The sequence below is a fragment of the Heteronotia binoei genome, chromosome 12, assembly GCF_032191835.1.
Source record: "Heteronotia binoei isolate CCM8104 ecotype False Entrance Well chromosome 12, APGP_CSIRO_Hbin_v1, whole genome shotgun sequence".
NCBI classification, from domain to species: Eukaryota; Metazoa; Chordata; class Lepidosauria; order Squamata; family Gekkonidae; genus Heteronotia; species Heteronotia binoei.
In genome coordinates this window covers 42,599,425-42,613,527 of record NC_083234.1, presented here as the reverse complement: position 1 = coordinate 42,613,527, position 14,103 = coordinate 42,599,425, and the positions used below count along the sequence as shown (strand labels likewise).

The window sequence follows — 14,103 nt, the reverse complement described above, 5'->3', positions numbered from 1 at the left end:
CTCAATGAAATTGCTGAGCAGTTGGGTTAGAAGTACTTCTTCACCCAAAGGGTGATTAACACATGAAATTCACTGCCACAGGTGGTGGCAGCTACAAGCATGGACAGCTTCAAGAGGGGATTGGATAAACATATGGAGCAGAGGTCCCTCAGTGGCTATTAGCCACAAGGTATAGATGGAACTCTCTGGGGCACATTACGCTCTTTATTCTTGGTGCTTGGGGTGCAGCAGTGGGAGGGCTTCTAGTGTCTTGGCCCCACTGGTGGACCTTCTGATGGCACCTGGGTTTTTTGGCCGTGTGACAGTGTTGGACTGGATGGGCTACTGGCCTGATCCAACATGGCTTGTTATGTTCTTAACCCATGTCCTCCCACCTGCATGTCCTTCCTCTGCCCATTTGGACTTTTCTCCCACCAGTTGCACTCACAGCTGTCCATACTGTTGAGTGCTGGATGGTGTGGAGCTAGGAATTTTGCTGCCATGCCCACCAGGAACATTGATGTTTTGTGCTGCGCCCACAAGACCTCCTCCAGCAAAGCTAGGCAGAATATGTAGTTGACTAACAGTGCAACCCTAAGGAGAGTTACTCCAGTCTAAGCCCATTGAAATGAATGGGCTTAGACTGGAGTAACTCTCTTTAGGATAGCACTGTAAGTTATTCATAAGCAGGCAATGGAAAGGTTTGAGTGCAAACATGAAAATAGATGTATGAATTGGGGTCAGCAGGAGTAGGCCTCAACAGAAGCCAGGGATCCTAGCCAGTAGCCCATCTCAGGGCATGCTGACGCTGGCCTTAGCTGGAGCTGAGTTGTGGAAAATATCACCTGTTGAACAAAATAGTGCTGTTTTTGGTGGTGTGCAGCAGCCTCGGGCAGTTTTTTTCTTGCAAACAGCATCAGCTATTTTAATGCCTAAAGTTATAAACATACACAGAACTAAGCAGAGGAAGGGGGAAGGATGTATTTTTTTTTTTTTTTATAATTTACGTTTTCCCTTTCAGATTGCATTATGAAATAGGGGCATGGGCTTCAGAGGAATGATAGTTGATGGGAACCTAATAAATGTAAACTATTAAATTCATGCATTTGGGGCAGAATGTATTTTTTAAAAGGGAGAGAGAGAAGGGGCTCAGAAATTACAATGGAGAGGCAGCTAGATTTCTAGACAGGGCCGTAGGCAGGATTTTAAAAGTTGGGGGGCTTTTTAAAAAGTCAGTGGGCACCCTTTCACATCCACGCTGGGTAGGGCAAAAGCTGGAGTCTTTGAAAGTAGCCGAGGCAGATAACCCTAACACTTTGCAGACAAGAAAGGACTGCATGTTGCATGAAAGCAGGGGAGTTTCCTTTCACCTCCCTCTCCCCCATCCTGGCACCTTGCAGCCCGCAACTCTATCCATTCTTCGCCCCGCCCATTCCATGTGGCTTCCTCCGCCTCCTTCCCGTCTACCTGCTGCTTTTGCTGCTGCAGTGCACTGTGCTCTCCTGGCTCCAGTTAGGGGGCAGTGCCCCCCCCAGGCCCCCGCCCCCGGTGGCTACTGGCATGTTTCTAGACCCCTCCAAAAGTCTTTCTTATAGAAAATTGAGATGTAAGTCTCAAAGATAATTAGCATAAAGTGCTTTCTCGAGTAACCACGTTTAGGAATGCAGCGTTAGCCTATTAAATCCCACCAATTCAATTACATCTGAGTAAGTTCCATTGAACAGCTTTCCTTTTCTTCACCATTACTTTGCAACCCGCGCAACCCAAAACAAAACCCCGCTCTAACTCTCCCTCGGTTTCCTGATCTTCGCGACTGGCACCGCAGAGAGCAAGGACAGCGGATGAGCCTCTGCGAGGAGAGGAAGGGGAGGAGAGATCGCCCTTGAAAAATATGGCGGAGTAGATCTTTTCCCTTCCTCGGATAAGCCTCTCAGAAACAGAACTACGACGGGGAACTACCATTTTCAAAGATGGCCGCCTGCTTACTTACGCGTGCTTTTAGGGGAAAGGGAGTTCCGTGTCTTAAGTAGACCACCGGCTTGAATCCGGCCTTTTTGGTGTTGGACCCAGCTGGGGCGACTTTTCTCCTTTAATGTAGGTCATGATTTTGGCGGAACCCGGGTGGGGGGAAGCGGCGCGGGACGGATGACCCTCCATGCAATACTACCCAAAACAGCTTGGAACGGGGAGTCTTGTATGGGATCTGGTACCGGCTAGGACCATTTGGCCTGGCCCAGAAAAGGGCACTCTGTATTCGCCTGGTGGTGCTCTAAGAGCTAGGACTGTGGCAGAAGCTCTCGGGCTCAAGCCTGCTGCATGTGAGGTAGGAGCATTCATGCTTCACGCATAGGTCATCGTCCATGCCTTGGATGAGTCACGGAAGCTTCTGCCACAGTGAGTCTGTTGGACTTTAAAATACCCGGGAATTCTTTTTGGGGCTTTTTGTTGCAGCAAAAGAGCGAAAGGGTTACCTGTCTGCAGAGTGCGTAATGGTTTGGTACACCTTCCACTTCAGGAAAGAATTTTTGGGGTTAGAACAAACATGACTACAGAGGAGATGGAGAGAAATGAGAGAGTTTTGTAAAGTAACATACGGAGCGGGAGAACAACTTTATTTGCATAGTGCTAGAATTTGGGGTCGCCAAGTGGAATTGATGAACACTAGATTCGGGGCAGGCAAAAGGAGTTACGTTGTCGTATGCTGCATATTTTAGCTTATGGAACTCGCTGCCACAAGATGTTCTGGGACAGTAGCAGAAATAGCTTTCAAATATAGCTTTTGAGAAATTAATCTATCCAGACTCCAGTTTCTGAGGTAGTCTGCTGCTACCCACTAGTTGTTTAAGGGGAAGGACTAGTTGCTTTTATGTCTTGCTTGTTGGTTTTCTGGGAGAAAGTGACTGGCTGCTGTTGAAAACAAAAATTAGATTAGATATGAGTTTTCTGATCCAGGGATCCTTTTGTTATCTTACAGCCTGTATTTCTAAACATATGAACTGCTGCTTTTTGGACTTGCTGCATGATCATTATTATCAGTAACAGTAATGTGTCTGAGGAGGAGGGCTGCTCCTAGGCAATTTTAATGTATCTTTGTGTACTCTGAGTACAGATATGTCTCCCAACTCCCAAGAGTCTGTGTCATTAGGGGCCAGGTCATAAGTGTCAACTTTCTGGTCTTTTATTTTTCAAAGTGATATTTTTGTCTTCATTTTGGAATCATATATTGTTGAATGAAATCAGATAATGCTTGTGAGCAGGGTTTTAACTTTATTTTTCTTTGTTGGCCTCATGTGGTGGTCTGTTAGGCTATAACCTTGGACAGCCACAAACCTTCCAAGTTCCATCTTTGGCCAGTGGAAATCCTGGACATTGCCTGCTGACCAGATTTTTAAAGGTAATAAATTGGCAACTTAACCAGACCACAGAGTATCAAGGATGAAGAGCAGGTTTTACTTTCATTTCAGTTGGGTCCTCGGTGGTCATACTTCACCTTTCTGAGGAAGAAATATCGGTAAATACTCACATGAGGTATCTGTAGAAATATGCATGCACACAAAAGCTTATGCCCAGAATTAAACTTTGTTGGTCTTAAAGGTGCCATTGAGCTCCAACTTTGTTCTGTCATTTCAGATCAACATGGTTACCCACCTGAATCTATATTCACATGGGGGACAGTATAAAGTGGTACATTTGGAGATACATCTTCCCCTAAGTCAAAGTTTTGTCACAATTAATAGCCTGTTTCCTTGTGCCAAAGAACGTAGTTGAAGAGGCTAAAAATGGAGCCTATTCTGCTTTGCATGTTCCACTTTCAGATCTGTTGCAGGGCCAAGCTAGAGTGGAATTTTGTAAATTCTGCTCTTGTAAATTCTGTGTTAGATTCTGTTGGTGGTGATGTAGATCCAGTGGTAATTCCTGGCTGATGGAGGGTGGGGAGTTCTGTCAGCAGAGCAGAACTTTTATGACTCCCATTGAGGCCAAAATTCTGCTTCTGGAGGGCAAAGGACATGCTCCTCCCAGAGCAGTATTAGGGAGGAATCAAACATTTATTTTCCTTCTGCCCATGGAAATTCTCTGCTGATCCATCTTTCTCTCCAATGGGGTACCAAAGCAAATAATGTTGTTCTCTTCTATTTTATCCTCACAACAACCTTATGAGGTAGATTAGGCTAAGAGGTTGTGACTGGCCCAAGGTCACCCAGAAAGCTTCCATAACAAAATGAGAATTTGAACCTGAATCTCACAGCTCTACTTTGACACTCTAACCTCCACACAATACTGGTCATTATTATTTTAGATGGGGTGTTCATTTTATTTAGCTACAAAATCAGCAGTTGACTTCCAGTCACTTCATGCCATGACAACCTAGTTTCTGCATTTGTTGGCATGTGGATTTCATTTTTGTGGCATACTGATGCTAATCTTTAGGATGGTTTGTACCTATTGTTATATCATAAATCTTGTGCAGCATGGGACAGTTGATGTGCATAACTGACTTGCCACGGAGAAGATAACTGGAAGATAGCAAAGGCCGAGTTTTCTTCTTGATAGGGGCTCAAAACGTGTGGTACAATATCATTGTAATAATAACATTTGAAAAGGGCTGTTTTAACATCATAAGTATTAAGTGCTTAAAGCACTTCAAATTCATCGTTGGTAGCCCTTTTAACAAGCCTATAAGGTAGGGCAGTGTGTTCATTCCCACAGCAATGCTTGAGGGCACAGGTGGAGGGATGGGGATATGTTTGAGGTCATCTAGTGAACTTATGACTCAAGTTAGATTTGAACATCACCAGCTCATACTGATATTGTACTGTACTGATATTGTACTGATATTGGCTGCACTACCACATTAGCTTGTGAGGAAGGGGGCATGGGCCACATTTGATATTCTAATATTGTTTTTATTAGGCAAGTGAAAAAAATCAGATGCCTACACAGATGGAATATCTGCTCTATCACATAGTTTAAGTGTATTCTTTTGTTCTTGACCATTCTGTTTTCCTTTGACAGATTACCAAAGATGTCTGAAGCAGGCAATGATCCTGGGAACCCTGGCTGCAGTCGGCCTACACTCTCAGCTGCACGAGGGTTAATAGGGAGGAGGACTACTGCCCCCATTACCCCTGGCCGTCTGCCTTCCATCCGTTCCCGAGACCTTACCCTTGGTGGAGTGAAAAAGGTGGGTGTCTAGCTGTATTTAGATACTATAGTAAACCTTAGTTTATAAACCATGGTTTGGTTAAACCCTAGATATCTGCCTATGATTTATTTGTGGTTGCTGAACTGGGATGCCAAATCACAGCTGGCACCTTGTTTATTAACTGTGGTTAATGCTAACTATGGTTTCTTATTATGCCTAAGTCCAGATTGTTCAATATCACTTCTTAAAAAGTGGTCCCCTGTGCAAGCACCAGTCATTTCCGACTCCAGGGTGACATCGCATCATGATGTTTTCATGGCAGACTTTTTAATCACCTCCTTAGCCTCTTGTATATAGAATCTGATCCACAGAGCAGCAGAAAAGTCTAGCCGTTCCTACTATCTTTCCTTTGCCTTTTCTCCCCTTTCCCCCTCTATACTAGAGATGATTTACCAAGAATGACTGTACAATCCAGTCTTTACGTATTTAGTTTTGTTTATTTACAAAACTTGTATATCCGTAGAGTGAGTGATGTGGCCCCCGTGATCAGAAGTATCTTCCCAACTTTTTATTTCATTTTGGAAAGAAAATGAGGTTAGGGAATGTGATGATAAGAGAGAAAGTGATAAGAGTTGTTAAAAAGCTCTGAAATGGATATTAAAAGTAGCAGTGCCCTGAAGTGGCTATATAAAAAGGGTACAGGTGGTTCAGCTGAGAATAGCCGGAAGTTCTCAGAGGAGTCTTGGGCTGCCTAAGCCTCTCCTGTCTTTTTCCTTCCTGCTATACTATTTTGTTTTTGTCTTTTGTTTTGCATTACTCATAAACTTTGTAATCTGCTTTGAGTCTAAGAAATAACAGCAGACTGTAAGTGCAGTAAATAAAAAATTATTTCAACCAACCAGACAGCCAATCTGGTATAATGGGTAGAATGTCAGACAGAGCTCCAAATCTCCACTGCCATGAAATGCACTGGGTGAGTCTCTCTCAGCCTCACCTACTTTGTGACGTTTTTATGGGGATAAAAGGAGGGGGAGTTTTGCTTGCACACTGAGCTCGTTGGAGGAAGGAAAAGATAAAAATTGATAGATAGGTAAGTAGGAAGTGATGCTTTATCAGTGGCCTTGTCAGATGTTGGAATAGCATCCAAAGACGCTTGGAGGTGGAAAAGAAAGTAAGCAGTTGATTGGATCTAGACTGTAAACAAACTGGTCTGTTATGCATGTCTGGTATTTCTGGTAACTAACTAGACTTGGTGCAAAAAAAATTTCTGGTATAAATGAATCCTGGCTTATCGTAATATCTGAATAAAGCCCCTATCTTTTAATGATAAGGGATTAGGATGCAGTTATAAGAAGAGCTAAATAGTTCTGTTGTCTGATCTGGAAGTTTTCATGTTGATGAGTGATCAGGATTGACAGCTGGAAAGCTTGATTTTGACTCATGGCTCAGGTTTCCCTTGTGGCCTTGGGCAAGTTCTTGGTTGCTGATGTTTTGTTTCCTCATCTAGAAGTGGGAGTAATACTTTATCCACCTACTTCAACAGTAAGTTTTAATTAGTCTCTAAATAATATGCAAGCTTCTGCTCATGCTTATCTCATCTTTCTTTTTTCCGGAAGCTGGGAAGAAGCAACAGCTATGTGTACATCATTCTGTACCTCTTTTACACTTCCTTTGATCCTTTGGATGCCCGACAATGTGAAAGCCTGATTTCTTTTCTTAGCTATCAGTATTGTTATAGCCAGGGATTTTTTTGAGCAGGAATGCAGTTCTGGCTGGCTTGGTGTCAGAGGTGTGTGATCTAATATGCAAATGAGTTCCTGCTGGGCTTTTTCTACAAAAAAGCTCTGGTTATAGCTGATTCCAAACTTGGTTGCAAGGTGCAGATTGAGTAATCCACAGAATAGGACCACATGTAAATAGAGGAGATGCTTCTGCAGGAAGGAAAGGAAGCAGGGAAGAAGTGAAGCTGTGTAGGTTGTCAGGAAGAGGAAAAGAGGGATGGGAAGGGAAGAGCAGTACCATGGTGGGTGACAGAAAAGTGTAGGTATGCTAGTGGTTGAGACGGAAGAAAGTAGGGAAAGGCTACAGGGTCTGCCAGAGGAAGCAAAGAAGAAAAGCAGAACTAGGGTGGGGGGCTAGACCTGTAAGTTCTTGTGGGTCTCCCACATCTAATATTATAGCTGTTGTGTATCTAAAACGTTTGATAGTTAATTCTTATAACTAATGGCTAGCACAGTGCTAAGGGAATTAAATTGGAAGGAACCTTGGGCTTATTATGAATGTGATCACAAACTGTGGTTTGCCAAACATCAAAAAGTAACTAATTAGCTTGTGGTGCACAAGGGGTTCTAGATTGTTCACAAACTGTAGTTTGGCATATGTCTGATGCTAGCCTTTTGTATTGTTATTGCCTAAGTTGTTTAATCAAATTTACAATATCAAATGCTGGAAGTGCGATTTTATTAATCTAGATCGTCATGAGTGTGTTATAGGTTTACTGATTTCAGGCTTTGATTTAGGGAGCCCTGGGGCTCCTCAAATACAGCTGCAGGGGAATATTGGTGTGTTCTAGAGTGCACATTTAGTTCATGTGGACTAGAGATTGTGAGGCCTAATGTAGCTGCCCCATTAATGCTCTGCATTAACTGAGTTTGTACTCCACATGATGTTCTAGTATCCTCTACAAAATTTACTCTTTACAGGCAGAGGCTCTCCAGGGTATCATGTTGAAATATTTCATATCCTCCTATGACCTGATTCTTTTACCATAGAAGCTAATCCTTTGTGACCTTTTGCATTTAGAGCAAATCCTCTACCACTGAGCTATGGTCCTGCCTCCAAAAAGCCACCAAGTCCTTAACTCTCATTGCCATAGAAATGACTTAAAAGAAGTTTTAATGATTTGAATCTATATGTGTGTGTTCCTTTAATTGTTGATAGGTTGCAGTAGAGAAAGGGGGAGGGGTGAAAGAGGGGTAATGAGTGAGTGAGGTGATTGGTTGGTGACAGAGTGTGGGCACTGGGCGGAGCTAAGAAGTATGTGTGGAGAGAGAGAGAGAAAGAGAGATAGAAGTCAGCAGTTAACTCAGCAGAGTGGCTGCAGTTTCTAATCAGTTGTGGTCAGTCAGCAGTCCACAGAGTCTGTGAAGCAGTCTTCTGATTAGAATCCCATATTAGTGCTGTGAAAGGCATTAAGATTCCAGAGGAGAAAAGAAGAATACTAGAGGGCATATTAGGGGCTAGATCCAGAGTGGCCAATCTTGCTTAACGTAAGAGCCACATAGAATAAATGTCAGATGTTTGAAAGCTGCAAGACATGAACGTCAGATATTTGAGAGCCAGAAGGAAGGAAAGTAGGTAAGTAGATTGGGGGAGGGAGAGGTGGAAAGAGAGCAACTTTAAATGCATTTTCCAAGCTGCTGGCTGGCTTGGCTTGGCTAAGTGATTTAAAGAGACAAATGCCTTCTCCAAGCTGGCCAATGGGGTGGTTGGGGCTTTGAGAGCCACACAATATGTGGGGCTTCCGGTTTGAAAATCCAACAGAGCTGACATCTCCTGAATAAGGGGAAAACTTAATTCTTTGTTCAGGGTAGTAAGAAGCCTTTCTGGGGCTTCCTGCCTTCATTTCTCAGATAGAGATTTGCCCAGGATTACATACGAAAGGCTTTGAGCCGGTTAACCTCAGCTGATGATTGATCTCGGAGGGGGTCTTTCTGAAGCTTTGAGGACCGGCGGAGAAAAGTGGCGTCGTTCAACATCTACAAATGATTAAAGAGCCATTTAATTGGCATAAGCCTGTCTGATCTCACTCTCTTTTGGGACTGATTAATATCTGAGAAGCGACAAGACCGAAGTTTAAGAGGCATAGCCGTTAAAGGTACTTTGATTACAATCTCTCACTCCGGGGTTTTTCTAAGCTAATCTAAATAACATTGGAAGGTGGGAAAAATCGAATAATAAAGAAAGAGAGGGGAGGAAGAGGAAACTTGAAATCTGGACTCTGTTAAATTAAAGACTTTGATAGAATCTGGGAATGAAAAGAGCTGTTTTGAATACCTGAGGTCACTGACGTATGCTTCGGTGTTATGGCTCTGCACTTGCAATCAACATAACAAGCATTCTAAAGATCGCGATATTTGGAGAACATGAACTGGGCTCAGTGAACCAGGAAGTAAAAGCTGAAGGTGGGAGGAGCAAGAAGAAGGTCTTTGCTAGAAATTTTTAACCATAGAGAAATTGCGATCGCCACTTTGAAGAAGGGAAAATTGCCAAAAACTGTTAAAAATCAATATCTCAGCCCAGGAAGGTAGGAGAAGGGCGAAATTAGTCTTATTTTAAAGAGCAAGTTCTAAGCTACTGGACTTGGTGCTGGATTTAGAGTTGGGGTCTTTGGATTTTTTGAAAGACTAACTCGTGCAAGATCTCATTCTTTGGACAAAATGCAAAGTCAGTTTGATACCATGGAGGCCAGGATCATGAAGGGTGTGGAGAAGATGTTAACAGCTTGTAAAAAAGAGCTTAAGAAGGACATTGGAGACCTTAAAAAAGAAGTTGAAGATTTTAAAAATGAGTTGGGTATGGTTACAAACAGAGTCAAGGATGTTGAAGAGAAAGTTGATGTACATGCTTCCACCTTATTAAAGCTTCAAGAGAAGGTAACAGTTCATGACTGCAGTTTAATGGAAACTCAAGTGCATCTGAGAGGAATACCTGAAGGGGAGGGAACTGATTTAATGGACTATATGGTGAAAATAATTGCTGACTATTTAGAGGAAGATCCTGAAAGGTCCAGAAACATGTTTGATAGTATTTATAGAGTTAATTCATCATATGCAAAAGATAAAGGCTTACCAAGAGATATAGTTATAAAACTAAGGACAAAAGACATAGCAGGGAAAATTCTGAATAAAAATTTTCAAAGGCTCTGATAGTGGAAGGGAGCAGAGTCAAAATAATGAAAGAACTGCCAAGACAAGTGATAAACGACAGGAAGAAATATAAGAGGTTAACAGAGAAGCTGCGTGCAGAGGGAACGAGATATAGATGGATAATACCCGAAGGTTTGGGCTTTGAGCAACGTGGAAGAAGGATTACAATAAGGAATGAGCAAGAGATGTGTAGTTTTTTTGAAGAGAATAAAGACTTTGCATCATAATGGATTACAAGTTATTATCTTGGAATATAAATGGATTAAATTCACCACAAAAACGAAAAGCAACATTTCATTGGATTAAAAAACAAAAATGTAATATAATTTGTTTACAGGAAGTTCATATACAACAAAAGGATTATAAATTTTTGTGGAACAAACAATTGGGGTTGGAATTTTTTTCATTGGCGGAGCAAAAGAAAAGGGGTGTGGTCTTTTACATTAAAGAACAATTAGAACCAAAATTGATATTTAAAGATAAAGATGGAAGATGTATAGCAGTGGAAGTGATGATGGATGCAAAGAAAACGTTGTTACTAGGACTATATGCACCTAATGGAGCAAAAGATGCTTTTTTAAAAGACATTAACCGACAGTTGGATGAAGTGTCTTATGACCAGATCTTGATGATGGGTGACTTCAATGGAACAATACAAAACAATATAGATAGATCTGGCCAAAAGAGCAATAATAAAGAAGGGAGACTGCCAAAATCATTTTTTGAGTTGGTTAAACAAGAAAGTTTGGAGGATATTCGGAGAAAATTTAATCCTGAAGTAAGACTATACTTTCTTTTCAGCAAGACATAATACTTTTTCTAGAATTGATATGCTATGGGGTTCTAAAAGTTTGGGCTTCATGACTAGAGAAGTAGAGATTCTACCAAAGGTATGTGCAGATCATAATCCGATATTTTGGGCTGCAAAATTGCAAAAGAAAACAAGAAGATAGAGAATAAATGAGGATTTGTTACAAGATAAGGATATTGTGACATTTCTAGAAAAAGAAACTATAGCTTTTTTCCAAATAAATGATACTGATGATATAGAATTCCAGACGGTTTGGGATACTTACAAAGCAGTAATGAGAGGACTACTGATTACATTGAACAATAAAGATAAGAGGGCAAAAGAAAAGCGGATGTTGGACATTCAAAGTGAAATAAAGAAAAAAGAAGGGGAACTAAGAAAAAGACCAGAGAAAAAGAAATTAATAAGGGAAATTGCTATATTACAAGCCCAAGTAAGACATTTGTTGAATAAAGAATTAGAATGGAATTTAAAAAGTTTGCAACAAAAATCATTTGAAGGTGCGAATAAACCTGGGAAGTATTTAGCTTGGCAACTGAAGAAAAAGAAAGAAAACAAAACTATTAATAAAATCGTGGCTAGCAGAAAAGATAGTAGACCAAGAAGGAATCAAAGAGAATTTTTTAAATATTTAAATATTATGCAAATTTATTCAAAGGTGTGAAAATAAAAAAAAGAAAAAATGGAGGAGTATCTACGAAATATTAAAATAGCACCCTTGACTGAGTATATGAAAAAGATGTTGAATGATCCAATAGAAAAAATTGAAATTGAAGCAGCAATAAATATAATGAAAGTAGGTAAGGCTCCTGGGCCAGATGGATATACAACTAAATTTTATAAAACTCTCAAAGATGAGATGGTACCAAAATTGCAAAAACTGATGAACACGATAAGAATAAAAGGGAAAATTCCAAATACTTGGAAAGAAGCTGTAATCTCGTTTATTCTCAAGGAAGACAGAGATGTCACAAATGTAAAGAACTATAGACCAATTTCATTATTAAACAATGACTATAAGATATATACAAGAATCTTGGGAGAATGACTCAAGCAATATTTGATTAATTTTTTAAAGGAAGATCAAGCGGGATTTCTCCCTAAAAGGCAACTAAGAGACAATGTAAGTACTGTTGTAAATATTGTAGAATATTATGAGAAACATCCAGAAAAAGAGGTGGCATTATTTTTTGTAGATGCAGAAAAAGCCTTTGATAATCTGAATTGGGATTTTATGTATGCAGTAATGGAGAAAATGAATCTGGGAGAGTATTTTATAAGAATGACAAAAGCAATATATATGGATCAGTACGCAAAATTGTGTATAAATGCAGACCTTACAAATGAAATGAAGGTGAGCAAAGGTACAAGACAAGGATGTCTGCTTTCACCATTGTTGTTTATAATGACTCTTGAAATTCTGCTAATGCAAATACAAGATGACAGAGATAGAAGGATTGAAAATTAGAGGATTTTCTTACAAATATAAAGCATTTGCAGATGATATTGTGTTTATAACTGAAAATCCAATACAAGTGGTACCTTTGTTGCTAGCTAAGATAAAAGAATATGGAGAAATGGCAGCATTCTATATAAATAAAGAGAAATCGAAATTTTTATGTAAAAATATGCAACTAAATAAACAGAAGGAATTGCAGAGTTTGACGGGATGTGAAGTTACTTCTAAAGTTAAATATTTAGGTCTAGAAATAACAATGAAGAATATTGATTTGTACAAAAATAACTATGAAAAGTTATGGCGTAGGATGGATGAAGATATGATGAAATGGAATAGACTTAATCTGTCTTTGTTGGGTAGGATTGCTGCAGTTGAGATGAACATTTTGCCAAGAATAATGTATTTGTTCCAAACTATTCCGATTGTGAAAGATAGTAAACAATTTAATAAATGGCAAAGGAAGATCATTTGTATGGGCTGGGAAAAAACCAAGGATTAAGATGAAAATTCTAATGGATGCTAAAGAAAAGGGAGGATTTCAACTTCCAGATTTAAGATTATATCATGATGCAGTTTGTTTGATGTGGATAAAGGATTGAATGATACTGTTAAATAAAAAGCTTTTATTGTTAGAAGCTCATGGAAATAAATTCAGCTGGCATGCTTATATGTACTATGGGGGGGAAAAAGATGGATGGTCTTTTTTCTCACCATTATATTAGAAACAGCTTGCTAAATACATGGACAAAATACAAGAAATATGGTGATGAAAGAAAGCCGTTATGGATAGTGCCAGCAGAAGTAATAAAAATAACAGTTGAATCTGATGAAGAGAGAGGCTTGTCATATAATCAACTGCTAAAGATCCAAGGTGATAAAATTGAATTAAAATCTGCTGAAGAGCTAAATAATAAGTATGACTGGTTTCAAATGCAACAGATAAAAAGTTTGATGGAGAAATGATATTAAAATTGTTGGAAGTAGATGTGAGCAAACGGAATTGGAAAAGGTTCTGTTTGGAGATAATGAAAAACTAATATCGAAAATTTATAAATTACTGTTGAAATGGTCTACAGAAGAAGTAGTAAAATCTCAAATGATTAAATGGGCAATTAATGTAAATAAGGAAATACAGATGGATGCATGGGAATATCTTTGGAAGAACTCTATGAGAATATCAACATGTCAGAGCATTAAAGAGAATTGTTTCAAGATGATATATAGGTGGTATATGACTCTGAAAAAACTGGCAAAGGTGAATAAAAAGATGTCGGATAGATGTTGGAAATGTAAGAAACGTGAAGGTTCTTTTTATCATATGTGGTGGACTTGTGGAAAAGCAAAAAAGTTTTGGCAGATGATATAACAAGAAATATCTAAAATATTGGGATATGATTTTAAGAAAGGTGCAGAGACTTTTCTGTTGGGATTACAAATGGAAAAATTTCCAAAAGAAGATAGAACTCTAATTTGGTACTTGGTCTCAGCTACTAGGACATTGTATGCGCAGTTGTGGAAGCAAGAAAAAATACCAGAGAAATGGGACTGGATTGTGAAAGTTTTATCGTGGAGTGAGATGGACAAACTAACAAGAACTTTAAGAGACTATAATTTGGAACTGTTTAAAAGGGAGTGGAAAAAGTTTAGAGGATATATAGAGAAAGAGTGGAATATAGAAGGCATTGGGCAATTTTTTAATAATGAGTATGAGATAAGGGAGAAATTGAATTTTGATTAAGGGTACCTTTATAAGTGAACTTAAATATATAACTTCGGCGGGAGT

At 39.6% G+C, this 14,103-nt stretch overlaps 1 protein-coding gene across 1 annotated transcript in view; it reads left to right on the top strand.

The window, feature by feature from the left end:
* The first annotated feature begins 1,896 nt into the window (after nucleotides 1–1,896).
* Nucleotides 1,897–14,103, top strand: part of POLR3D (RNA polymerase III subunit D) — a 34,466-nt gene continuing 22,259 nt past the window's right edge. Inside the window, exons 1-2 of the mRNA XM_060250946.1 lie at nucleotides 1,897–2,073; nucleotides 4,993–5,161. Of these exons, the coding sequence (XP_060106929.1) occupies nucleotides 5,003–5,161 (159 nt within the window). The 5' untranslated portion in view covers nucleotides 1,897–2,073; nucleotides 4,993–5,002. The remainder of the gene's footprint in view (nucleotides 2,074–4,992; nucleotides 5,162–14,103) is intronic.